This window comes from Mirounga angustirostris, unplaced genomic scaffold, assembly GCF_029215605.1.
Source record: "Mirounga angustirostris isolate CCGP_5_RB_7025 unplaced genomic scaffold, mMirAng1.0.hap1 SCAF_15, whole genome shotgun sequence".
Taxonomy (NCBI): Eukaryota; Metazoa; Chordata; class Mammalia; order Carnivora; family Phocidae; genus Mirounga; species Mirounga angustirostris.
Genome location: NW_026991723.1, coordinates 25,175,316 through 25,201,179, shown reverse-complemented (window position 1 = coordinate 25,201,179; position 25,864 = coordinate 25,175,316). Strand labels below are relative to the sequence as shown.

Below are 25,864 nucleotides of genomic sequence, written 5' to 3'. Positions count from 1 at the left end.
CCATCGTATACATGGACCACATCTTCTTTATCCATTCATCTGTTGAAGGGCATCTTGGCTCTTTCCACAGTTTGGCTATTGTGGACATTACTGCTATGAACATTGGGGTGCATATGGCCCTTCTTTTCACTACATCTGTGTCTTTGGGGTAAATACCCAGTAGTGCATTGCTGGGTTAAGATTTTATTTATTTGACAGAGAGAGAGAAAGAGAGAGCACAAGCAGGGGAAGCAGCAGGCAGATGGAGAGGAAGAAGCAGGCTCCCCGCTGAGCAGGGAGCCCCACTCGGGGCTCAATCCCAGGACCCCGGATCATGACCCAGCTGAAGGCAGACAATTAACCAAATGAGCCACCCAGGTGCCCCACTTCACCTAAATTTTTAAATGCATCAGCATGAAGTTATTTATAATACCTTCCCAAAAGATTTTTAATGAATGCAGAAGCAGTGAGTGAGGAGGTCTCCATTTCATTTCTGATATTTGTGCCGGCACACTTTTTTCTTTGTCTTGCTGGAGATTTTTCTTCTCAAAGAAGCAATTCTTAACTTTGTTAATCCTATTATGTTTGCTTTCTATGCCAATAAATTAAGCTCTTTATGTTTTTTCTTCCTTCTTTGTGCTTAATTTATAGTTTTTATAACTTGAGATAAATGCTTCACTCATTTTTAGCCTTATTTCTTTCTAATAAATTAAGATATTAAGTCCCCTCTAAGCACAGCTTCATGCCTCACAAACTTTGATGTTCTATTTTCGTAATAAAAGTTTTTCTAACTTCCATTGTGATTTCTTCCTTAATTCAAGATTACTGTGGAGTATGTTTTATAGTTTCTAAACATGAGATTTTTTAAAATCTTTTTTCCTAGCTTATTTTCCTTTTTTTTTTTTTTCCTAAAGTAAGCTTTATGCTCCGGATGCATGGGTGGCTCAGTCGGTTAAGCATCTGCCTTCAGCTTGTCATGGTCCTGGGGTCCTGGGATCAAATCCTCCATCGGGCTCCCTACTCCGCAGGGAGCCTGCTTCTCCTCCTGCCTCTACCTCTCTCTCTCTCTCATGAATAAATAAAATCTTTAAAAATTAATTAATTAATTAATTAATTAAGCTTTATGCCCAACATGGAACTTAAACTTACAGCCTGAGATCACGAGTCGCATGCTCCACTGACAGATCCAGCCAGGCAACCCCCCTAGTTTATTTATGGTCAGAGAATATACTCTATCGTTAATAATTTTTTGACACTTTAAACTTACTTTCTATTAAGCATGTGGCCAACTTTTGAAATATCCAACATGTACATGAAAAAAACATTATGTATTGGTTGAGTACAGCAACCTATACATGGTGCTTAGTTCTATTGTATTTTCTATAACCCTATCAGCTATTTTTTTATGACTGTAATCTTCTAGGATTGTGCATTTCTCTATTTCTCCTTGTTTTCTGATAAATTTAGAAGCCATTGAGTTCTATAAATTTAAAATGGCTAAACATTTCTGGTGAATTTGTCCTTTTCTCATTATCAACTGTCTCTCTTTACTACTAATTAGTTTTTTGCCTGAAATTGTTTGCTATTAATATAGCCACAATATCTTTCTTTTGTTTAGTGTTTATATATCTTTCTTCATCCTTTCACTTTTCACCTTTCTGTATCTTTACATTTTGTGTCTCTCTTGTATATATCTGGGTTTTATCATTATCTGAAAATGTCTTTTATTGGAGGATCTTACCCCCATTTACACTTACTGCAATTTCTGATCCATTTGGATTTAAAATGTACCACCTCGCCAGTTGTTTTCCCTGTCACTTTTCCTTTTTTTTCTGTTTTGCTTTCTTTTAGGTTGAGTACCTTTTTTTCCTGTTGTTCCATTTCATACCATTAGTATTTAGTAATACACTTTACAAACCTTTCAGTGTGGTAAATATTACACCCCTAAATATTACACCATGCAACTCTGAATGTTCAAAATGACAGCTTAACCTTTCCTTAGACATAAGGACCTTAAAACACTTTTCCATTTATCCCCCTCAACTTACATGCAACTGTTTTCATGTACTTTGATCCTCCATTTTTTTAAACCCTCGAAGACATTATTTTTGTTTTAAAATCACTATTAATTTAGGGGCGCCTGGGTGGCTCAGTCATTAAGTGGCTGCCTTTGGCTCAGGTGATGATCCCAGGGTCCTGGGATTGAGCCCCACATTGGGCTCCCTGCTCGGCAAGAAGCCTGCTTCTCCCTCTCCCATTCCCCCTGCTTGTGTTCCCTCTCTCTCTCTCTCTGTCAAATAAATAAAATCTTTAAAAAAATAATAAAAAATAAAATCACTATTAATTTAAAGCCCCATATTTATCCTGTTGTTCATCATTTCTTCTTGCATCTTCAAGCTTCTATCTAGTATCATTTTCCTTCTGCTTAATGACATCATTTTTGTGTAGTTTATTAGGAAAAATTTCTCACTTTTTGTGTGAAATTTTATCTTTCGAACTTTTTTTTTTAAAAGATTTTATTTATTTATTTGCGAGAGAGAATGAGAGACAGAGAGCACGAGAGGGAGGAGGGTCAGAGGGAGAAGCAGACTCCCCACTGAGCAGGGAGCCCGATGCAGGACTCGATCCCGGGACTCCAGGATCATGACCTGAGCCGAAGGCAGTCGCTTAACCGACTGAGCCACCCAGGTGCCCACCTTTCAAACTCTTATTAAGGACATTTTTACTTTATGCAGAACTCTAGATTAGCAGTTATTTTATTCCATCACTTTGAAGGTGCCATTCCACTGTCTTCTGATTGCCATTGTTTTTATTTTTTTTTTTTAAAGATTTTTATTTTATTTATTTGACAGAGAAAGAGATAGCGAGAGCAGGAACACAAGCAGGGGGAGTGGGAGAGGGAGAAGCAGGCTTCCCGCTGAGCGGGGAGCCCAATGCGGGGCTTGATCCCAGGACCCTGGGATCATGACCTGAGCTGAAGGCAGTCGCTTAACCAACTGAGCCACCCAGGCGCCCCAATTGCCATTGTTTTTATTGAGTAGTCAGTTGCCACATATTTAGTACTCTGAACCATGCCTTATTCCTTTCACTGCCCTAGACATTTATTTTTTCTAGTTTTCAATGGTAATATTTGCATAATTTTCTGAATATATTTTGTTTAAGGTTTGTGGGACTTCCAAAACCTGTAGCTCGATGATTTTCATTTTAGAAATTTCTTAAGCAGTAACTCCAAATATTCCTTTTTTCTCTTTCTGGGACTACAGTTACATTAAAGTTAGCCCATCTCTCTGTTATATTCTTCTTTTTTTTTTTTTAAAGATTTTATTTATTTAACAGAGAGAGACACAGCGAGAGAGGGAACACAAGCAGGGGGAGTGGGAGAGAGAGAAGCAGGCTTCCCGCGGAGCAGGGAGCCCGATGCGGGGCCTGATCCCAGGACCCCGGGATCATGACCTGAGCTGAAGGTAGACCTTTAATGACTGAGCCACCCAGGCGCCCCTCTTTTCTGGTTCTTTTCCATCCTTTGGATTCTCTATACATCATTCTGAATTTTTTTCTTCTGACCAAACTTAATTCACTATTCCTACAGTTATATTTCACCTGATGTTAAACTCATTCACTAAATTCTTAATTTTAGCTTTGTTTTTGTTTTTTAAATTCCTAATTCCCTACTGAATTTTGTTCAAAAATTTAACAGTAGAATGAGAGAAGCAAGTAAGTACAGTAAAACATACATAATATTAGTCGGTACAATGTATAGGACAACATGAAAGTAGGCAGGGAAATACTTCAATGGGCACCTAAAGCTTAAGTTGAGTTGGAAATCTATATGAATGAATCTGGGAGGGAGGGGGATCACCATGAGCTTCAGTATAAAAACATGAGGTATATTCCCCACATGTTTGGGGCATTACAAATTGATATGACTAAATTTAGGGACAGACTAGGTAGGTGGAGAGTAACAGAGCAAGATGAAGCTCAAAAAGAAGGCAAGAGCCAGATCACAAAAGATCTTACACACTAGATGAAGAGTTTGTACTTCACACTGTAAGTAAGGGGCAAGGAGGAGGTTAATATTAAAGATTAACAAAGAGAAAACAACAAATTTATTCTAGAAAGACCATTCAGGCAGAATTATGGGAAAAGGTTTCAAGACAAAATAAGTCATAGATCAATAAGTAAACCTACTGGAATAATCGAGGCCAGAGAAGACCAGAACCAGAATCACAGCACCAATATAGAAGGTTGTACCCAGGGGCACCTGGGTGGCTCAGATGGTTAAGCATCTGCCTTCAGCTCAGGTCATGATCCCAGAGTCCTGGGATCAAGCCCCGCATCAGGCTCCCTGCTCTGTGGGAAGCCTGCTTCTCCCTCTTCTGCTCTCCCTGCTTGTGTTCTGTCTCTGGGCTGTCTCTCTCTCTGTCAAATAAATAAAATCTTAAAAAAAAAAAAAGGATGTACCCAGTCTTCAGTGACTGAATATGAAGAGAAAATAAGGTCCAATCCCAGCTTTCAAGCACTAGTCACAGAGGTAAATGTTCAGAACATTTAAGAAAAAGATCACAAAAGATAATGCCATCTCACTTAGATCTCTTGCAGTAAAAGAGTTATGCAAGTTTACAGAAGAGGCAAAATCTGTGTTGTGCCTTGAATTCTGATTATCATCCTTCAAACACAATGACAAAGATTTTAAAAATATTTTTTACTATATCTATATCATAATTGTACATATGTATTTCTCTTCTAGGTATTTTTCTATTATGTTATTTTAATTAAAACAAAACACCATGTTTTTTTCTTACTTAAGTATTTGTTTAATGTTTTAAAACTTAAGACACTTTAGGGCATCTGTCTGGCTCAGTCCATAGAGCATACAACTCCTGATCTCATGGTCAGGAATTCAAGCCCCAGATTGGGTGTAGAGGTTACTTTAAAAAAAAAAAACTGAAGACACTTTAAATTTCTAAAGACAAAAGATTAATAAAAGTAACTTTACTTTTCAAATGTGACTTTTTAACAGCAAAGTGGAAAAGTGGTAAACAGTCTCCATTAAAAAAAAAAAAATTCAGTATTCCCAACAAAACTAAAGATAGGCTTATATATAGCACTAATTCAGAAAGGGGATGGGGGGGCGCCTGGGTGGCTCAGTCGGTTAAGTGTGCCTTCAGCTCAGGTCATGAGCCCCCATGTCGGGCTTTCTGCTCAGTGGGGAGCCTGCTTCTCTCTCTCCCTCTGCCGGCTGCTCCCCGTTTGTATTCTCTCTCTGTCATAAATATATAATATCTTTAAAAAAAAAGGGGGGGTATAATACATAAGACATGGACAAAACACCTTATTTTAATCCAAAAAAAGTATTTACTGAATCTTATATTCAAGTTTTCAATATGCCATTTGAGATAAATTATCCTTGAAAATAATTAAACCATTCAATATAATCTCTGAAATAGTATCTAGTTAACATAATATTTGCCTTAAGTATACCAGACAAATATTTACTATCAGCAAAATAAAAACAAAGCATTTTTGCATCTGAAAGCCTGACATTCTGATCCACTGGATTTAGATTTTTTCCTAAGTATAATAATATTAAAAAATCTCTTTGGGTACTCAACATATTAGAAGTACAACTACCTATTTATAATTGCTAACTTCAAACAATATGACTCATCAGTAAACACCAACACAATACTTTAGCAATCATCTTATGTGGAATGACAAGTGGAAAACAAAACAACAATGGGTCACCAAATTCTTTCATCTGTTACTATAAAAAAAAATTTATTTAAAAAACCTAAATACACAAACATGATTAAACATTTAAAAATTAAACTGAAGTAAGTTATAAGACTTCCTTTTTCCCTTTTACAAGGAAAAAAAAGTTTGAAACATAAAAGGTCAAATTTAGTTCTAAATATTTTCTTGGGTTTTTTTTTAATTGTTTCTAATACTATTTTATTAAATTATTTATCCAGTCGCTTCTTTAGGTTCTCAAGGTGTTCCATTTCAACATCTTGTAATGCCAGTACCACTGCTTTAGACAAGGAGGGATTATATGAAATAGTCATTAAACAGCACAAATCTATTAAATCTCTCTGACACTTCTGCAAACCATCCAGGAACTTCTGGTATTGAAGAGGATCTTTTTTTAACTGTTTCATTTCTGGTACTGAAAACCCTATCAAACTAGTAAGTATTTCATCTACAAAGTCTACATCTAGATATGCAGTACCATCGGAAATCTTTGCTGTTATACTCCAAATGCCACCAGAACTTGAAAGATTTCCAGTTAAGGTTACAATAAATGCTTTGACCTTCACTGTTGTAACTTTCTTTGGTTTGCTGGCCATTAGAACAGACAAATAGATAAAGGGTGGAGAATATAAATCCATGGCAATAGAAAGATTAGCGCTGTTCTCTGATGATCTTAAAGAACAAGTCTGTAAATGGTAATCATTTTCATTAGAAATGTGTGAACTCCTTTTTGGTACATAATTTACCAGCTCTCCATTTGATATTGATATTTTATTATTTAAGGAATGTCCATCTGCACTACTGAAGGTTTGTTTTATTTTATTATCTGTCTCTGAGTCCTCACCTTTATTTGTAAAATCATGGGGAAGGGGTACATTATGAACTGAAAAAATACTACTGCTTTGCTCTCCAGCAGACGGACAACTAAAAGATTTGCCTTCATTAGTCATTTGTTCAGACACATTTTTTTCATTCCAAATACTGTTTCCATTTTTGCAAATCAAAGAAAAATTATCTGGAGTATTAGGTTTATGTGAAAATCTCTCTATACTTTCATCTGGGGTTCTGTTCAAAGTCAATGGCTGTAATTCTTTAGTCTTCATTTGTTCTTTCTGGACAGTTTCTTCTAAAAGCAAAGCCTCCTCCAGTGAAAAGTCATCTAATTCCCCATCAGTGAAATACATAGATTGATTTGGTGGCTCCTCCTTTGGTTTTGGAGAAATAATATGTCGTGGTTCAAAACTTGACTGCTTTGTGGGAATAGTATTTGAGGAACTACCTGTACTGAAACATCTTCTTTCTAAGGAGGTGTCATTATATGCTACAAGCTCATCATTTTCATCAAGACTTGCCAAGAGTTCTTCATCAGAAGGTCCTAATGCAGGATCTAGAACATCTGTAATTCCAGGGATGCTCTGGTTAGGATTATTTGGTATGACTGAAACTATAGGATCAGGTTCCCCAACTAATCTTGCAAGTACTTTTTCTTGGGCATATTCCTCTAAAAGAGCATCTACTTCTCCTCCCAACACCTTCACATTTTCTGGTTTCAATAAGAGAACACCAAGACGGAAAGAAATGTTTCCATAAATCAGAATTTTTGTACCTGGCGGAAGATCACTATGAAGAGCTGGAATAGACTGATATTCCATTCCCTGCATTTGTACTATTCCATCAGTTAGCTGTAGCATCAACATTCGTGAAGGCTTTGCTTCCCAAGGTTTTGGGGTTACTTGTGTTTCAGCTGTAATTAGGTCATTCGTTGTATTCTTTCCTCTCAACTTTTGTATCTGGGAATACGCAGGTTGACTGACATCAACCAATGAATTAATCTGCAGAGCGAAAAATCCATTCAGTTCTCCTTTTGGAACTTCTAAAATGCCATCAGGTAAAACAGGATGTTCCAAATCTCTCAGATCAGTAAGAAGCCATTGCTCAAACACTTGTTTATTCATTTGTGCCTGACTCAAATTAACATTATCATTTTCTTCTTGGATCCAGTTAATACAAGCTTCCAGCCACATTAGAGGTACTTTAACATGCCATGTAGCTAAAAGCCAGGTTTCAACTCTTAATGCAATATTAGTTACACTCATTTCTTTTAAAATAAAAGAAATTATTATGCATGTATTACCTGAAAACAAAAAAACAAAAAAAAATTATGATAATTAAGTACATTTAAATATAGTTTCTACAATTTTCTACAACCCACAGGTATAACCACACCCATTAGATTTTTCTCTCTTTAGCATCTTAAAATTCTTTGACTTTCCGCATGGCCAAAATTCAAATACCACAAGTCATCAGATGATACAGTGAGAAAAGCAAAAGGTTTGAGACAGATATTTCAGGTTTGAAAGCTAACTGTCAAATTACAAGCTCTGTGACCTAATATAAATCTCTTAACTTCTCTAACCCAGTTTTTTCATCTGTAAAGTGTCAATACAACCAATCTATCGTCAAGGGTTGTTGTGAAGATTATATGATTAACATTTGTAAAGCATAACGTCAAACCTATGAAAGATAGCCGGTAAAAGGTAGTTATTATTATATTAATAATCAGATTCTAATCACTTAAAATTTAGTCAAGAAACAATAGTCACTAAGGTTCTCTTCACATCTATAATTCATATTCTATTAAAACTTTTACCATTGTGTTTGCCCATCTAGTACTTAAATATGTGGTCTATGATAAAAATATAACAAATAACAATAGATTCTGAACTGATGTAAAGAATCTTATTTGTTTGGCTAAATAAATCTCAACAGTCCTATACTTCTGATTTTCTCAGTATAAAAGTGGTTTCAAAACACTAAACACTAATTAACCCTGTGTTCATAAAAGTATTTTTTTTCCTCCCACAGATGAAAATATATTTATATTATAATTTAAAATTTATAAAAGTTTTAATATGACCACAAGAAAACTTACCATTTGGAACAGGAACATAGGATTTGATGACAGGATTTGGAACTGGTTGTTCAGTGGAGTAACTGTTACCTCTACTGTTCAGAAATGGCCCTGGGACAAGAAGCGGTAAGGGTTAAAAGGCGAAGCTGCAGAAAGAATACTGGTCTATTTGCAGGAGTGTAAGAGTTTGGTGTATGGTTTTGGGGGTTCCTATTATCAGTCAGGGCAGAGTGGAGGTAAAATAATAAAAACATGAGGTTTGGAGTGAGCTAAACAGAAGCAAGTGACCATGAGAAATTTATATAGTCCGAGTGTGCTTCCTTGTCTATATGCTTAACCTCATAGAGTTACTTGTAAAAATTAAAAAAGATAGGAAAGGATGGCCCACAAGGCACTGGCACAGGCACATATCTTGGGCACCTGGGTCAGGTGACCCAAGGGAGTGATCCAGCTAGCCTCAGCATCCCCACCACCAAGGCCAGTCAGTCACAGGATTTACAGCAGCTTCTACAGGCTGGGAAGTGGGTGCCCAGAAAGTGTCCAAGGTCCACATGCAAAATAAATGGAAGCTGAAGCAGGCCAAGGCAGCTCAAGCTGAAATAGAATAGTACAACCTACAAACAGAGAAAAGTGTCCAAGGCTGAGGAAATTAGGATTCTGGGATCCCATGGCAGGGGTAGTACTGAAGTGGAGAAGGAGACTCAAGAGATGATGACCATCCTCCAGCCCTAATTCCATTAAAACAGGGATTAAGTCCTAGATAACCTCTTGGCCTTTGAGACATCAACCAGAAATCCATAAAGACTACCACATAAATGGACAGGGGAAGAAGAAAGAAGTGCCTGTTCCAAGGATTAGAATTTTGGATGCCTTCATAGAATATGAAATTTTAGCAAAGCTTGAATTATATTCTTGTGAAAAGGCAGTAAATTATTTCTGTATATTATATAGGAGGTCCTTTTACTTTTTGGAGAATAATAAATCTAGCTTCTTTGTATGAACTTAAAGCTTATCTTAATGTAAATGGTAACTATAGTTAATAATACTGTACTTCTTATTTGCAAACTGCTAAAAGAGCAAATCTTAAAAGTTCTCATCACAAGAAAAAAAATTCTGTTAACTATATATGGTGATGAATGTTAACTGGACTTATTGTGGTAATCATTTCACAACGTATACAAATATCAAATCACTATGTTGAACCACTGAAAGTAATAGAATGCTGTATATCAATTATACCTCAATTTTTTAAAAACACACACACACCAAAAAAGAGCTTACCTAAAGATTTCATTTTTTTACCTTGTATTTCTTAGAAATTTAATACGCATACATTGTCTGGTTCCCTATGTCTTTTAACTCAAGCAACATACACATCAATAGTGACTTTTTCTTTATTAGATGTAAAATAAATTTTTTGGAAATAAAAAGGGAGGGGGAATTACATGGTTTTCCCCCATAAAGCTTTCTTGAGGATCAGCGGCTTTATCTATGAGAAAGTAGTAAATAGTTATTTGTAACCTGTGTTAAGCAGCAGACAGCCTTAAAATAGTCCTTCCTGGCTAAGGGTTAGAACAATAGGGGCACCTGGATGGCTCAGTCAATCGAGCACCTGATTCTTGATTTTGGCTCAGGTGGTGATCTCGGAGCCCTGAGTTGGGCTCCATGTTGAGTGTGGAGCCTCCTTGCGATTCTCTCTCTCCTTCTCCCCTCTGCCTCTTGTACACATGCATGTGCTCTCTCTCTCTCTCTCTCTCTCTCAAATAAATAAGTAAATACATACATACATACATACTAGTATAATTGTTTGGGCTGCTTTTAGTTCCTCTTAATCAAAATTGCTATATGACAGAATTCAAGAACTGGTTACATGTTATTACATGTTATTATTGGGTATACTGATGATCATTTAAAAGTAAAGACTATCATGCACAAAAGCAAAATAAAACAAAATAAAATAGATGGGAGAGCCAGTATATAGTCTAGTGATTCAGAGTATAACTGCCAAATTGTCTCACACTTATAAACTTTGTGACCCTAAACAAGTGATCACATTATTAATTTAACAAATGGTTACAATTTAAAGGAGTTATAGTTGTTTTACATGAATAACATTTTAAAGGAAGGGCTAAGAAGGTCATTATAATTACAGAACTGGTGAATCTTTAGAGTGAAAAAAATTAGAATATATATATTTTTAATTATATACAAAAAATATATAAAATTTCAAAGGTAGGAAAGGTCCCTGGCCCATTGTGATGAAAACTGACCATGTAGAGATTGATCAAAAGACTCTTTAAGGCATTTAAGACTATGGCACCCCTATCCCAAGTCAGAGAGACTGCTCCTAGAGAGGGTAAAAAAGATCTCTAGACTAGGGGATGCCAGAGTACAGCTGAAGTGGAAATAACTTACTGAAAATAGGGGGAAGAAGTAAATTCCTAATTCCTAAATGCTGAACACATATTACTCTCTTTTCCAGAAATACCACCGACTAGGCCTATACTCTCCTAGAAAGAAGACAAGAAAATCTTTTTCTAAGCAATCTTACTACCTTAACAGAAAAGACCTAAGGATATTAACACAAGAGGTTCTCCAATTAAACAGCCCATTTGAGACTATCCAGACTCAGAGTTTCAACCAGCTTTCTAGTTCCCCTCTTAACTATAACAAGATATCTGAGAAAAGCTTTTAACAGTAAGGCACATCAAACAAACAAACAAACAAAAAATGCAATGCATTGACTATGAAGAGAGACAAAAACTTCAAAAAAGCTATCATTAATATCCTAAGAAAGATTATTGTCTGTGTAGTAAGAACAGGATTCTGTAACAAGAAATATTCATAGGATAAAAAATAACTCTTAGAAATTTAAAATATGATAGTGGAAATGAAAAACAGTAGAACGAATGGAAGATAAAGTTAAGAAAATCTCTTCCAAAAGTAAAACATCAGTACAAAGAAATCAATGAAACACACAGGGAAAAAAAAGAATAGCCCAGTTAGTCTAACAGACTAGGAGTTCCAGAAGGAGAAAAGAGAGAAAACAAAGGAGGGAGGGGGAAGGGATAATCAAAGAAATAAATTAAGAAAAATGTCCAGGGATGCCTGGGTGGCTCAGTCGGTTAAAGCCTCTGCCTTCGGCTCATATTATGATCCCAGGGTTCTGGGATCAAGTCCCACATCGGGCTCCTTATTCAGTGGGGAGCCTGCTTCTCCTTCTGCCTGCCGCTCCCCCTGCTTGTGCTCTCTCTGATAAATAAAGAAAATCTTAAAAAAAAGAAAAATTTCCAGAACTTAAAGATAAGAGCCTCTGGATGGAAAGAACCCAATACAATGAATAAAACAGACATACAACAAGGCATTATCTTTATGAAATTTAGAATGCAGGGATAAAGATGCTGCAAGCTTCCAGAGAAGGATGATAAACAATGAATGAAAATGGTTTTACATGAGAGACGATGGACTCTGAAAAACAAACTGAGGGTTCTAGAGGGGTGGGGGTGGGAGGATGGGTTAGCCTGGTGATGGGTATTAAAGAGGGCACGTTCTGCATGGAGCACTGGGTGTTATGCACAAACAATGAATCATGGAACACTACATCAAAAACTAATGATGTAATGTATGGTGATTAACATAACAATAAAAAATTTAAAAAATGGTTTTAGATTTCTCAATAGAAGCTGGAAGGTAAATGAACAATTCCTTCAAATTTCCAATGAAAATTATTTCCAACCTATAAACCTCTACCCAGGCAAAGCATCAATCAAGTATGACAGTGAAATAAAAACATTTTCAGATCAGCATTGTCTAAAACAATTTTTGTAATGGAGGATGTGCTCTAACATAATAGAGAAATAAACCAGGAAAGAGGAAGAAGTGAGGGGAAAAGCATTATAGTGAGAAGTATTTGCAGGATGTAAAGGCAAACAGCTCAGAAGGCCTGAGGAGAAATTATTTTTCAAAGAAGATAAAATCATGTGAGACCACTATTTCTAGGATCTCATGTCTTTCTCTTTCTTGGTTTACACCTCTGTTAGTTAGAACATTAACGTATCCCAATGTAGAGGAGAAATTTAAGTAACCACAAGAGTTAGGGGTTGATCTGATGAAAAATGGTAGAGAAAACAAAAAAAGGCCACAAGAGAAAAGAAGATGTTGTACAGGAAAGATAAAGCAATATTTGTATACTACGTGGCTTAGTTCTAAATAACATGTGTGTTGGGCGCCTGGGTGGCTCAGACGGTTAAGCGTCTGCCTTCGGCTCAGGTCATGATCCCAGGGTCCTGGGATCGAGTCCCGCATCGGGCTCCCTGCTCCTTGGGAGACTGCTTCTCCCTCTGCTTCTCTCTCTCTCTCTCTCATGAATAAATAAATAAAATCTTTAGGAATAAATAAATAAATGTGTGTAGTAATAACAGACACTCTAAATTATCTGACAGAAATTTTAACATAGTTATACAGATTTAATAGCAAAATGGAAAAGATATGTGTGAGGGTAGGGGTGGGTGAGAAAGGTAGGTGGAGAGAGCTAAATTCTCATCTCTATAGTAAAAGTCAACAGATAATGCCTAAAACTGAAAAATCAAGATGTAGCAATATCTGTATGGTTTCCAGAGTTACAGAAGTAAATACAAAAATCAATCTGCTAGAGAAGTTGAAAGTGGTTGCTTTCAGGGAAAGGGAACAAAGGAACAAACAAATCTGCTATTTTTCAAAATAATTCTTTAAAGTTTGATTTTTAAATATATATAAAACTTTTTATTTTAATCTTCTTCCATTGATTTCTTTGTACTGATGTTTAACTTGGGGGGGTAAGATATTAACTTTACCTTTCATGTGCTCTACTGAGTTTTTCATTTCATTAGAAATAAACAAAATAGTACAAAAGTATGTATGTTTTAAAATTAAAGGTATGAATTATAATAGCGATATATTGGGAGAGATGGTAGCTACACCTGTGGTGAACGTAGCATAATACATAAACTTGCTGAATCACTGTTGCACACCTGAAACTAATATAATATTGTATCAACTATACTAAAAAAAAAATTAAAGGTATGAAAGACAAAATGCTTTCCCCCTGAGATCAAGAATAAAACAGATGTTGGGGTGCCTGAGTGGCTCAGTCAGTTAAGTGTCCGACTCTTGATTTCAGCTCAGGTTATGATCTCAGGGTCGTGGGATCTAGCCCCATATTGGGCTCTGTGCTCAGCGCAGAGTCTGCTTGAGATTCTCTCTCCTTCTCCCTCTGTCCCTTCCCCTGCTCGCACGCTATCTAAATAAATAAAATCTTTTAAAAAAAGAATAAAACAGATGTCCTACTCACTTTTGCAGCACATATACTAAAATTGGAAGGATACAGAGAAGATTAGCATGGCTCCTGTACAAGGATGACATGCAAATTCACCAAGTGTTCCAAATTTTTATGAAATAAAAACTAAAAAACAACAACAACACACACATACACAAAAGAATAAAGCAGGGACGTCTGGGTGGCTCAGTCAGTTAAGCGGCTCCCTTCAGCTCATGATCCTGGGGGTCCTGGGATCAAGTCCTGCATCAGGCTCCTTGCTCAGCGGGAGGCCTGCTTCTCCCTCTGCCTCCCATCCCCCCCTGGGTTGTGCTTTCTCTCTCTCTCTCTCTCACAAATAAATAAAATCTTTATAAATAAATAAATAAAGCAGAGGTCTACTCTCAACATTTTAACATTTACCGGAGGCCTCTGTGAGTACAATAAGGCAAGAAAAAGAAATAAAAGGTATATAGATTAAAACAGAAAAAAATAGCACGCATAAAGATATATAGACCAATAGAACAGCATGAAGAGCCCAGAAACAAGCCCTCATATATATATACTCCAGTGATCTTTGACAAGGGTGCCAACATAACACAAAAGAGAAAGAATGGCCTCTTCAATAAATGGTGCTGGGAAAACTGGATATCCACATGCAAAAGAATGAAAATGTACCCTTGTCTTATACCATATTCAAAAATTAACTCAAAATGGAGATCTAAATGTAAGACCTGCAACTATAAAACTACCAGAAGAAAATATAGGAGGAAAAGCTTCATAACACTAGAATAGGCAATGGTATCTTGGATGTGATACCAAAATAATAAGTAACAAAAGCAAAAACAGACAAATAGAACTACATCAAACTTAAAACTTCTGTTCAGGGCTGCCTGGGGGGCTCAGTCAGTTAAATATCTGCCTTTGGCTCAGGTCATGATCCCAGGGTCCTGGGATCGAGTCCCACATCTGGCTCCCTGCTCTGTGGGGAGCCTGGTTCTTCCTCTTCTCCCTGCCAGTGTTTTCTCTTGCTATCTCTGCCTTTCTCTCTCAAATAAATAAATAAAATCTTAAAAAAAATATTTTTTTAATAAATAAAACTTCTGTTCAGCAAAGGAAACAAAAGAGTGAAAAAGCAACCCAGGAAATGGGAGAAACATTTGCAAACCATAATCTGATAAGGGATTAATATTCAGAATATATAAAGAACTCAACTCAATAATTAAAAAAAAAAATTTAATGGGCAAAAAACATACATTTTCCCAAAGATATACCAAGGGCAAACAAACATATGAAAAGATGCCCACCATCATCATCATCATGAGAAATGCAAATCAAAACTGCAATGAGATATCACTTCAGACCCCTTACAATGGCAACTAGCCAAAACCAAAACCAAAACCAAAGAAAATAACAAGTGTTGGTGAAGATGTGGAGAAATTGGAACCCTTACCCACTGTTGGTGGGATTGTAAAATGGTGCAGCAGCTATGGAAAACAGTATGGAGGTACCTCAAAAATGAAAAATAGAACTGCCATATGATCCGGCAATCCCAGTTCTAGGTATATATCCAAAAGAATTGATTTTATTTATTTATTTGAGAGAGAGAATGAGATAGAGAGAGCATGAGAGGGGTGAGGGTCAGAGGGAGAAGCAGACTCCCCGCCGAGCAGGGAGCCCGACGCGGGACTCGATCCAGGCACTCCAGGATCACGACCTGAGCCGAAGGCAGTCGCTCAACCAACTGAGCCACCCAGGCGCCCTATCCAAAAGAATTGAAAACAGAATCTCCAAGAGGTATTTACAAACCAATATTTATTATGGCATTATTCACAATTGACAAGATGTAGAAGCAACCTAGTTGTTCAACAACAGATAAATGGATAAAGAAAATGTGGTACATAGATAAGAAGGAATATTAATTGGCCTAAAAAAGGGGGGGGGGGAAGAAATCACATCATAGGCTATAACAAACATGAACCTTAAGGACATTATGCTCAGTGAAATAAGCTAATCACAAAAGAAAAAACTGCATGATTCTACTTACATGGAGTATGTAAAGTAATCAAACTCATAAAAACAGAAGTAGATGTGGTTGCCAGATACGAGGGGAGGAAAAAATGGGGAGTTGTTGTTCAATGTATACAGAATCTCATTCATGCAGGATGAAAAAGTTCCAGAGATCTATTGTACAACAACATGTATATAGTTAACAATATCATAATGTACACTTAAAGTTGTTTAGAGGTTAAATTTGTGTGTTTTCTACAATAAGAAAGAACAGTGAAGAGGAGAAAAAAACAAAAAAAGAAATTACTTCTAAAATAAAGATAACATGAATGTTTATGAAGAAAGCACTGAAGAATCTACAAAATAGCTACATGGCCTAATAAATGAGTTAGCAAGATGCATCTTTTCCATGCTATTTAGTGCTATATTTTTCACACTTTTGTGCTTTTTGTTGCCGATTTCACCGTTTCAAATGGCCCCCAGCATAGTGCTGAAGCGCTGTCTTGTGTTCCCAGGGCAAGAAAGCTGCAATGTGTCAAATGGAAAAAATGAATCTAACAAAATACATACAGGATATTTATCCTGAAAACTACAAATTACTGATGAAAGAAATCAAAGATGACGAAAACAAATGAAGAGAAGAAAAAAAAATGAAGAGACCCGCTGTGTTGAAGACTCTTTCTTAAGGTTTCAGTTCTCCCCAGCTGATCTATAGATTTAATACAATTCTATCCAAAATCCCAGCAATCGGGTTTTTTTGTAAAAAAAATGACAAGATGATTCAAAAAATTTGTAAGGAAAAAAATAATAAAGTAACAATAAATTTTATAAGGAAAGGCAAAGGAACTGCAATAGTCAAGATAATTTTGAAAACAAAATACAAAGTTAAAGGACTGACACTATCTGACTTCAAGACAGTATAAAATTTCATAATCAAGAGAGTGAGGTATTGGCAAAAGGATTAACATATAAACCCATGGAAAGAGAACACAGTGTAGAAATAGACCCAAGCATAATATAGCCAACTAATTTTCTACAAAGTCGCAGATTCAATGCAACTTCTACAAAGTTGCAAGTCAATGGAAACAGGATAGTCTTTTGAACAACTGGTGCTGAAACAACTGGACAGTCATATGAAAAAATAAGAACCAATACCCCACATCTTATATAAAAAAACTAAATGAATCACAGACCTAAATGTGAAAACTGAAACTACAGAAAAGCTATAAGAAAAGTTAAGAGAAAAATCTTTGTGACCTTGGTTTCTTAAAAGTTTTCCTAGGGACAACATCAAAAGTATAATCTAAAAAACTATAAAAAAGAAAGAAAATAAATTGGCCTTTAACAAAATTTTTAAATTTTGCTCTGTGAAAGACACTGTAAAGAATATAAATTTTGGGAGCTTGGGTGGCTCAGGCGTTAAGCGTCTGCCTTCAGCTCAGGTCATGGTCCCAGGGTCCTGGGATCAAGCCCCGCATCGGGCTCCCTGCTCTGCGGGAAGCCTGCTTCTTCCTCTCCCACTCCCCCTGCTTGTGTTCCCTCTCTCGCTGTGTCTCTCTCTGTCAAATAAATAAATAAAATCTTTAAAAAAAAAAATTTTTTTTAAGAATATATTTTTTTAAGATTTTATTTATTTGAGAGAAAATGAGAGAGCACGAGAGGAGGGAGGATCAGAGGGAGAAGCAGACTCCCTGCTGAGCAGGGAGCCCGATGTGGGACTCGATCCTGGGACTCCGGGATCATGACCTGAGCCGAAGGCAGTCGTTTAACCGACTGAGCCACCCAGGTGCCCTGACACTGTAAAGAATATAAAGCCACACACACACACACACACACACAAAACAAACCACAGACTGAGAGAAATAAATGACAAGACTTATATCCAAAATATATAAAGAATCTATACTTAAAATTCAATAAGAAAACTAACTTATTTTAACATGAATAAAACATCGAATAGGCACTTCACTGAAGAAGATATGCAGATGGCAAATAAACACATTAAAAGATGCTCAATATTATTAGACCTTAAGGAAATGCAAAATTAAAATCACAGTGTGGTACTACACATCTATTAGCATAGCTAAAATAAAAAATAACTGAGAATACCAAATATCAGAATTTTCATACATTGCTGGTGGGAATACAAAATGGCACAGCCACTTCGGAAAACAGATATGCAGTTTCTTAGAAAAACATACGCTTAACATAACAACCCAACAATCACATTACCAGGTAATTACTCAAGAGAAATGAAAACTTACACTACTTAAAAAACTTTTTTGTGGGCGCCTGGGTGGCTCAGTTGGTTAAGCGACTGCCTTCGGCTCAGGTCATGATCCTGGAGTCCCTGAATCGAGTCCCACATCGGGCTCCCTGCTCGGCAGGAAGTCTGCTTCTCCCTCTGACCCTCCCCCCTCTCATGTGCTCTCTCTCTCATTCTCTCTCTCAAATAAATAAATAAAATCTTTAAAAAAAAAAAAAAAACTTTTTTGTGAATGTTTATAGTAGCTTTATTCATAATCACCGAAAACAACCCACATGTCCTTCAACTGGTAAATGGATAAATAAATTATGGTACTTCATTACAATGGAATACTATTCAGTAATAAAAAGGAATGAACTACTATTAGATTCAAAAACATGGACGAATGTTGCTACAGACTGTATCCCCCCCAAAATTCATATGTTGAAATCCTAATGCCCAGTGTGATGGTATTAGGAGTAGGGCTTTAGGTCATGAGGATGGAACTCTCATGAAAGAGATTATGGCTTTTATAAGAGACCCCCCCCACCACCACCACCACCTAGCTACCTTGCCCCTTTCACCGAGGGAGGTTACAGTGAAAGATGGCCATCCACGAACACAGAAGTGGGTCCTCTTCACCAAACACTGAAACTGCTGACATCTTGATCTTGGACTTCCCAGTCTCCACGAGGTAAATTTCTATTGTTTCTAAGTCACCCAGTTTATGGTATTCTGTTAGAGCAGCCTGAACTATACTAAGACAAATGTCAAATGCAGTATGTGAAGTGAAAGAAGCCAAAGACCGCACAATTCCATTTACATGACATTCTAGAAAAAGCAACATTAGCAACGAAAAACAGTTCAATGGTTGCCCAAGACTGAAGGTATAAGAGGGACTGACCACAGGGACATAAGGAAATTGGGGGCGAGGGGGTGATGAAACTGTTCCAAATCATGATGGTGGTGGTGATAGTGATTTGGCTATGTTTGTTAAAACACACAAAGCTATACACCAAGAAAAACATAAATGTTACTGTATATAAATTGTATCTCAATTAAAAAACTGAAGGTAAACATCAAAAGAATAGAAATATAATCATTTCCAAACTAGCCAAGGAAAACAAATAAAGAAAACAATCCAACAGAAGACACAAAGGAACAGCCCACTACTATAAATAGAAACAATAAAATGGCAGAAACATAACTAAATAGATCAGCAATCATAATGAATATAGATTAACTCACCTGTTGAGATTCTCAAAATGAATAAACCAAATCCAGTTGTATGCTTAAAAGATAGACCTAAAACAAAATAACATCAAATATGAAATTAATTAAAAGCATGTGAAAACCTCCAAGCATGATTCCATGAAGCCATAGCTTAGTGACATCTTACCCTCAAGACTAAAAGATCTGTACAGTTGACTCTTGAACACAGGTTTGAACTGCACAGACCCACTTTTATGCAGATTTTTTCAATAATTATAGTACTGTAAATGTATTTTCTCATGGTTTTCTTAATATTACCATTTTCCTTTACTGTAAGAATACAGGAGTATATAGGGATGCCTGGGTGGCTCTGTCAGTTAAGTGTCTGCCTTCGCTAAGGTCATGACCTCAGGGTCCTGGGATCCAGCCCCATGACGGGCTCCCTGCTCAGCGAGGAGCCTGCTTCTCCCTCTCCCTCTGCTCTACCCCATCTACCCCCTTCCTCATGCTCTCTCTCTCCATCTCAGATAAATAAAATCTTTAAAAAAAAAAAATACAGTATATAGCACCTGTAACATAAAATATGTGCTAACTGACTACTCATGTTATTGGCAAAGCTTCTGGTCAATAGTAAGCTATTAGTAGTTAGAGAGGAGTCGAAAGTTAAGGGGATTTTCGACAGTGTGGGGGTCAGCATCCCTAACCCCAGCTCTGTTCAAGGGTCAATTGTACTTACATAACCTAAGATTCCAAAGTGCTATTTTATTGCATCTGTTGTCATTTTTTTAACCTCAAAAATTAAGCCAGATTCATGGCTCTTAGGTGTGTTCATTCAGTAAGTTACCTATATCCTCCACAAAATTTAAACACATTGGCAGATGGACCTAGTATAATTTGCAAAGGTGTTATAGTAATGTAATGACAGTCATTAAGTAAACTGAAATTCGGACAAAGCGTACTTTCAGTTGAGTTATAAACTGTTTAATTATCAAGCATAAATGTCACAATTACAATTAAGTTGTTTGCAGAATGTTTTGTACTATAAATCACTCTGGGTACAGTATATACCCCTAAAATTATGACATGCAGCCACATAAATACAAATGCTACTTTCTAGCTGACCCTGTTATATACTAGGAGATAATACTATGGATACTTCTAGGAGGAGGAAGGAACAAATGAGAAAGGAAGAAAGACTGACTGGCTGTGAGTTGAAAAGGTCAAGGCTGGACAGAAAATGAAATGAACAAGGATGAATTTCAGAGATACCCATCCTATATCCCAGCAGGTACAGCTGTATAAATAGAGATAAAGATAAGGGTTTGCTGAAAATAAAAATTAAAACTTTTTATTTGTAAGATTTTTAGCTTTTTTCAAAATACTTTTACATCTGTAATATTACACCTAAACCTCAAAATAATAACATGAAAAAGTACTGTCATCTTTTTAAGATGAATAAAACTGAGGCATGAAGATTAAGACATAAAGATCTTATATAGAAACAGACCCAGAACTAGAATGTAAGTTCTTCTAATATCCATTCCTAGGCCTTTTGCTAGACCCTGTTGACTTCTGTGAAAAGAGGAAGTATAGCCAGTCCCTCATTTACATATAAAACCCACTTACATACAAAACACAATCATAAAAAGTGATTCTATAAGAGCACTACACTGCTATTATAATGAACAGACTTTTCTCAGATCTCATTTAAATAATAAGCTCATCTAGTGCATTCTAAATTATTTCATTTGCAATGTCAAGTGAAAGAAAAACTTAACATTACCCACTGCATCTATCTGCAACAGCTTCAAAACAACAGTGCCATGGTTAATTACTACTTTTCCTCTGCTATCACTCTGCAAAAATACCACATAAAACAACTTCAAAATTTTTAAAAATTACAAACTAATATTTTAAAACATGTATCCATTTTTTTTTCCTTTACTTCAAACATGCACCTCCTTGTTAGCATTGTTAACATGACAACTGACAAACTCCTTTCAAATGACAGTTGGGACAAATTCTGAGAAACACGGCTCAGCGAACCACAACTAAATTGTTCTATTAATGTGTGGCATTCCTAATTAATAATTTTCTCCAAGTACTATCCTCTTGGATTTAAATCTCCACTTCTCGAGCTGACATACTATAATTTTATAATAATGTTACCATAAGTAGGCAAAGAAAAAAATTCTAATGACTAAAACCCCAAAAGATAACCAAGACATATTTAAAACACAAGTAAATGTGATAAGACATACTTAACATTGTGCCAAGCACTCAAATATAGCTAATCTCAAGTATTTTACCAAAACAGTCAAGAACTTTGGGGAAAAAACTGACTGCTAAATGAACATCTGTTACACAGAATTCTTCATTTAAAAGCAAAGTAATTATAGGCTATACTGATCAGAGACATGGATGTAGTCCCCCCCCCCCCCACCGACCAACTGCATGTTATAACAAATGCAATAAAAAGAGGATTCCATACATAATAGGATTTTTTCCTACAGGTTAGAAAAAAAATTTTATTTAAAATTTTAATTAAATGGAGGGACACCTGGGTGGCTCAGTCGGTTAAGTGTCTGCCTTCAGCTGAGGTCATAATCCCAGGGTCCTGAGATCTAGTCCCCACATGGGGCTCCTTGCTCAGTGGGGAACCTGCTTCTCCCTCTGCCTGACACTCCCTGCTTGTGCACCCTCTCTCTCTCTCGCTCTCTCTCTGATAAATAAATAAATAAAATCTTTAAAAAAAATAAACGTTTAATTAAGTGGAAAAGTATTATCATGTGGGATCTATATTTATTATGAAGTTTAGACTGGGTTTCAATAACCAAACCTGTGAATAATTTAATAAATTGTATTCTTGCATCTACTCCTGAGAATTCTTAAGGTTTTCCTTCCTCTCTTTCTGGAGAAATTGAGCAATCACAGTCACAGCAGGTAGAAACAACTGAAGAGGGGAAGTGTGAGCTGGAGAGCACCATTTCCCAACTGCTCATACACAATGAACAGCCCCTGATCCTCAAGAACATCATTGTCCAAGAAAAGAAAAAAAAATAGGGAAAGGTATGTTTTTTAAATTGTACATTAAGAAATGTTCATACCATCACTTCTTTGACTCTCCAAAACGAATCTTAAGAAAACAATCAGAAAGGAGGACAAAGATTTATGTGCCAGAATGTTTATCACTGTTGATATAGTACGGAAAAAAAGAGAAACAATCTAAATGTTCAACAACAGGGGGGGAAAATTACACTAAATTGGATCCATGAAATGGAAGGTTATAGTCTTTAAAAAAAAATTCCTAAAACCCTTTTTAATAATATGAAAATATGTTCACATTTTATTTTGTTAGGAAAAAGGCCAGATACAAAATTACATACATCTTAATCCCCATTAATTTCATAATCATGAAAAAATGCTTTCTAAAAAACTGATTTTATACACACTAAACTTAACACAATAATCTACATTTAAGTTCTTGACTGCAGGAACTGACCAGGAAATTATAATAAAGTAGGAAAATCCTACCATTCACCACAAAGACTTAGACATATTGGATTTATAAGTTAATTTTCAGTCAGCCTCACCTATTCCATTTTTTAAAAACTGAACAAATGGCAGAAGTACCATCCTTTTGGACATTGTATGTGGCATTCAACAAATAGCTGAGACTTAAAAGCACTAACAAATATTGAAATCAGAATCATTCCATGTTTACATTAGCTTCATCTAAAAAGTATGTCTTAACTCACTGGGGATAACTTCAAAATTTTGAGAAGGTATTCTCTGAAAGTTAGGGGGAAAAGTTGTGTTTAATGACTGAAATTAGAAGGAAGTTATCAGTGGGGCTGTTTGTGGATCCTCCATAACCTACTGTAAGGAAAAGACAGAAAGAGAATAGGTTTAGGAGCTTGAATCCCACCTCTGCTGTGTGACTTAGGACACGTTCTTTAACTTCTCAGTCTTAATTTTCTTTTTTTTTTTTTTAAGATTTTATTTATTTATTTTTTTGAGTAAGAAAGCACAAGCAGGGGGAGCAGCAGAGAGAGAGGGAGAAGCAGGCTACTGGCTGAGCAGGGAGCCCCACCCAGGGCTGGATCCCAGGACCCCGAGATCATGACAGGAGCGGAAGGCAGACGCTTAACGGACTGAGCCACCCAGGCGCCCGGTGTCTTAATTTTCTTATCCGTAAAACAAAGATAACAACTTATTCGTAGAACTGTAGTAAGCTTTAAAACTGCCAGCACAAGGTAGGCCACATAGTGAGGAACTCAGGAAATGGTAGTTATAAATACAATCATCCAGCTGGCTAGCGTACAATCTCAATTATGTTAGCTTATCTAAAGTAAAGTAAATACTAGCTCTAAATTCACTGAGAGTTCAAAATGACCATAAAATTAATTATACAAGACAGGAGCCACTGAATGTATCCATCAAGTTGGCAAGTCCTTGAATAAGCAAAAGTACAATACAGTAGTTTAGTTGAAAACAATAGATGAAAAAACGGTGAAAAGACAGACTTTCCTGTTATTTAAAGAGTAACCCTAAAAAGTAAATTAAAACAGGTTAAGGAGGAAACACGTGGAAAAAGAAGAAAGAAGAAAAACCCTATCAGGTACTGGCATCTAAAAAAGGTCAGTAACAGCTTTCACCAGTTAGGGTCCAGTCAGAAGACTGCGAAACTGGGAGGAGGAAGTTCTTAGATAGAGCTGTTTACTTTGTTTTCCTTCTGTTCCCTTTATCAAGGTAGAAAATGATGGTTACACCAGAAATACTAGCTTGAAAGAAAGCAGTAGTACAGTACCCCTATATGTGCCTCTTAAGAGTTAGTAAAATGTCCCAGGTTTTAAACAGCAATTAAATGTTGCAAATCCTGACTAGCAGATTAAATCTCTATAATCCAAGTATTCCCAACCCCTACATACATGCATCAATTCTTGGTTGAATATTTAATAAAGACCTGAACCATGTAACATAGAATCAAAACGTGAACTAAGTTTTACCTCTTAACAAGACTCTTCGTGAAGATACACTCTTCATGGAGGGGGACATTCACAAAAAATTACTTTACCATTTAAAGGGACCTACAAACTCCACAATCCCAGGCACTATGCTCCAACAGTATTTAACTATCCTCCTAGCCAGTAAATGTTCATGCTTCATGAAGTCCTCAGTTCCCCCAAACAAGAGTTTCTTCCTAATCAGGCAAGTAGAAGATAATGGATGAACGCAATCATACAATAAACGACGCTGGTTACATCCATTTTGCGAATTATTCAAGAGGGAAATCAAGTTACAATAGGATGAATCAGCACAAATTCATCATTACAAAATATATATATGTGTATTCCGCTAATGGTGGACTTGGCTTTATATGTAAATTATAACATCTTTATGCTTCAACACATATTTGGGGGTGTGAGTGAAGGCCAGATGGTCGAAGAGTAAGGATATGGATACTGGCTACTACCAGGCCAGGCGATTTCCCAGGGTCGTCACCGATTCGAAGTGACCTGAAGGGCCTTAACAAAAGAAATCATCAAAGCTTGGCACAGGGCCTTAGAAGTAACCGAACACAAAGCAAGTACACACTTGAACACGCTACAACAGTAACAAAATATTTGAGGACCAGGTTGTGGGTCTGTTTTCACCACTGCTGAATACCGACTCCCTCGGTCGGAGCTTCAAACAGCTGAATGAACAGAACGCGGACGTCTACAACTTATTGTGCGATTTGCATTCATTTGGAGAGATAGAATGCAATACTTCCAGAAAATTTTTCACAGATAAACTGCAGCGACAACACTACAAGATACTCTTCTCATAGGCTCCATTAACAAAAATGAGGGCGGGGTGGGGGAGAAGAAGAAAAAGAGAAAAAAAAGAATAATCTCCTCAGAACGCCCGTGAAGACACTTGGGATCTTCAGGGAGCGCTGGCTGAGGGTCGGAAGCAAGGGGGACCGTTCTCTGGGACTCCGAGGCTGGCCCGCCACAAGCCAGCCGACCCGGCCGCGTTTCCCGGGATCCCGCCGGAGCCAACGGAGGATGGCGGGCCGCAAACCGCCAGCTGTGCCGCGGACTCGGGGCGACCCGTTACAAACAGCGCGTTTCCCCGGCGGGCTGCACTCACCGCCGCGCAGCTCGCCCCGCAGGCCGGGCGGGAAGCGGGGTGAGGGGTGGGAGGGAGACGCGATTGTGGACTGTGGAAACGGGGGCATTTCTCTGGGCCTAGCACCGACCTGGGCGTCCCGCCTTCCTCTCGCGCAACAGCGGTCCCTGGGCCGCGCGACTGTAAGAACAGGAGCCGCCACGCTGCGCGCCCTAATCCTTTTTTGCCTCTTCCCGCCCGATTTCCCGCGCGCTGACGCCCCTCCTCCAAACCTAAAAGACTTTTTCGGCCCTGAAAACGCCCCTTCCTCGCCCCCTCCCAGTGCGCGTGAACGGGGTAGCCTTCA

The 25,864-nt window shown here is 37.2% G+C and overlaps 1 protein-coding gene and 1 non-coding gene across 4 annotated transcripts; one reads left to right on the top strand and one right to left on the bottom strand.

Annotated features, from left to right (window-relative positions):
* Window positions 1-5,275: 5,275 nt before the first annotated feature.
* On the bottom strand, window positions 5,276-25,820 carry RMI1 (RecQ mediated genome instability 1). Of its 3 annotated transcripts, none has more exons than XM_064579770.1 (4): window positions 25,540-25,820; window positions 19,438-19,494; window positions 8,663-8,752; window positions 5,276-7,864 (listed from the first exon to the last, which is right to left on the bottom strand). In XM_064579770.1, exons 1-4 carry the CDS (start codon window positions 25,625-25,627, stop codon window positions 5,940-5,942), a joined length of 2,160 nt encoding a protein of 719 aa, XP_064435840.1. In that variant the 5' UTR covers window positions 25,628-25,820; the 3' UTR covers window positions 5,276-5,939. The 3 variants fall into 3 exon arrangements, with proteins under 3 accessions (XP_064435840.1, XP_045738268.1, XP_045738267.1); XM_045882312.3 differs by having other exon boundaries at window positions 25,649-25,820; XM_045882311.3 differs by lacking the exon at window positions 25,540-25,820 and adding an exon at window positions 24,411-25,506.
* On the top strand, window positions 13,960-14,069 carry LOC123850293 (U6 spliceosomal RNA). Its single transcript, XR_006792260.1, has one exon. It is a non-coding gene; the product is annotated as a U6 spliceosomal RNA (small nuclear RNA).
* Window positions 25,821-25,864: the final 44 nt, after the last annotated feature.

Bases quoted from the DNA above. Each gene is read 5' to 3' on its own strand.
- RMI1 (XM_064579770.1), bottom strand. From the start codon at position 25,627: ATGCCCCCGTTTCCACAGTCCACAATCGCGTCTCCCTCCCACCCCTCA. The intron at 8,753-19,437 runs GTGAGTTAATCT...TTCTTGTCCCAG, and splicing joins CATTTTGAGAATCTCAACAG to GGCCATTTCTGAACAGTAGA. The intron at 7,865-8,662 runs GTAAGTTTTCTT...TTTTGTTTTCAG, and splicing joins CTATGTTCCTGTTCCAAATG to GTAATACATGCATAATAATT.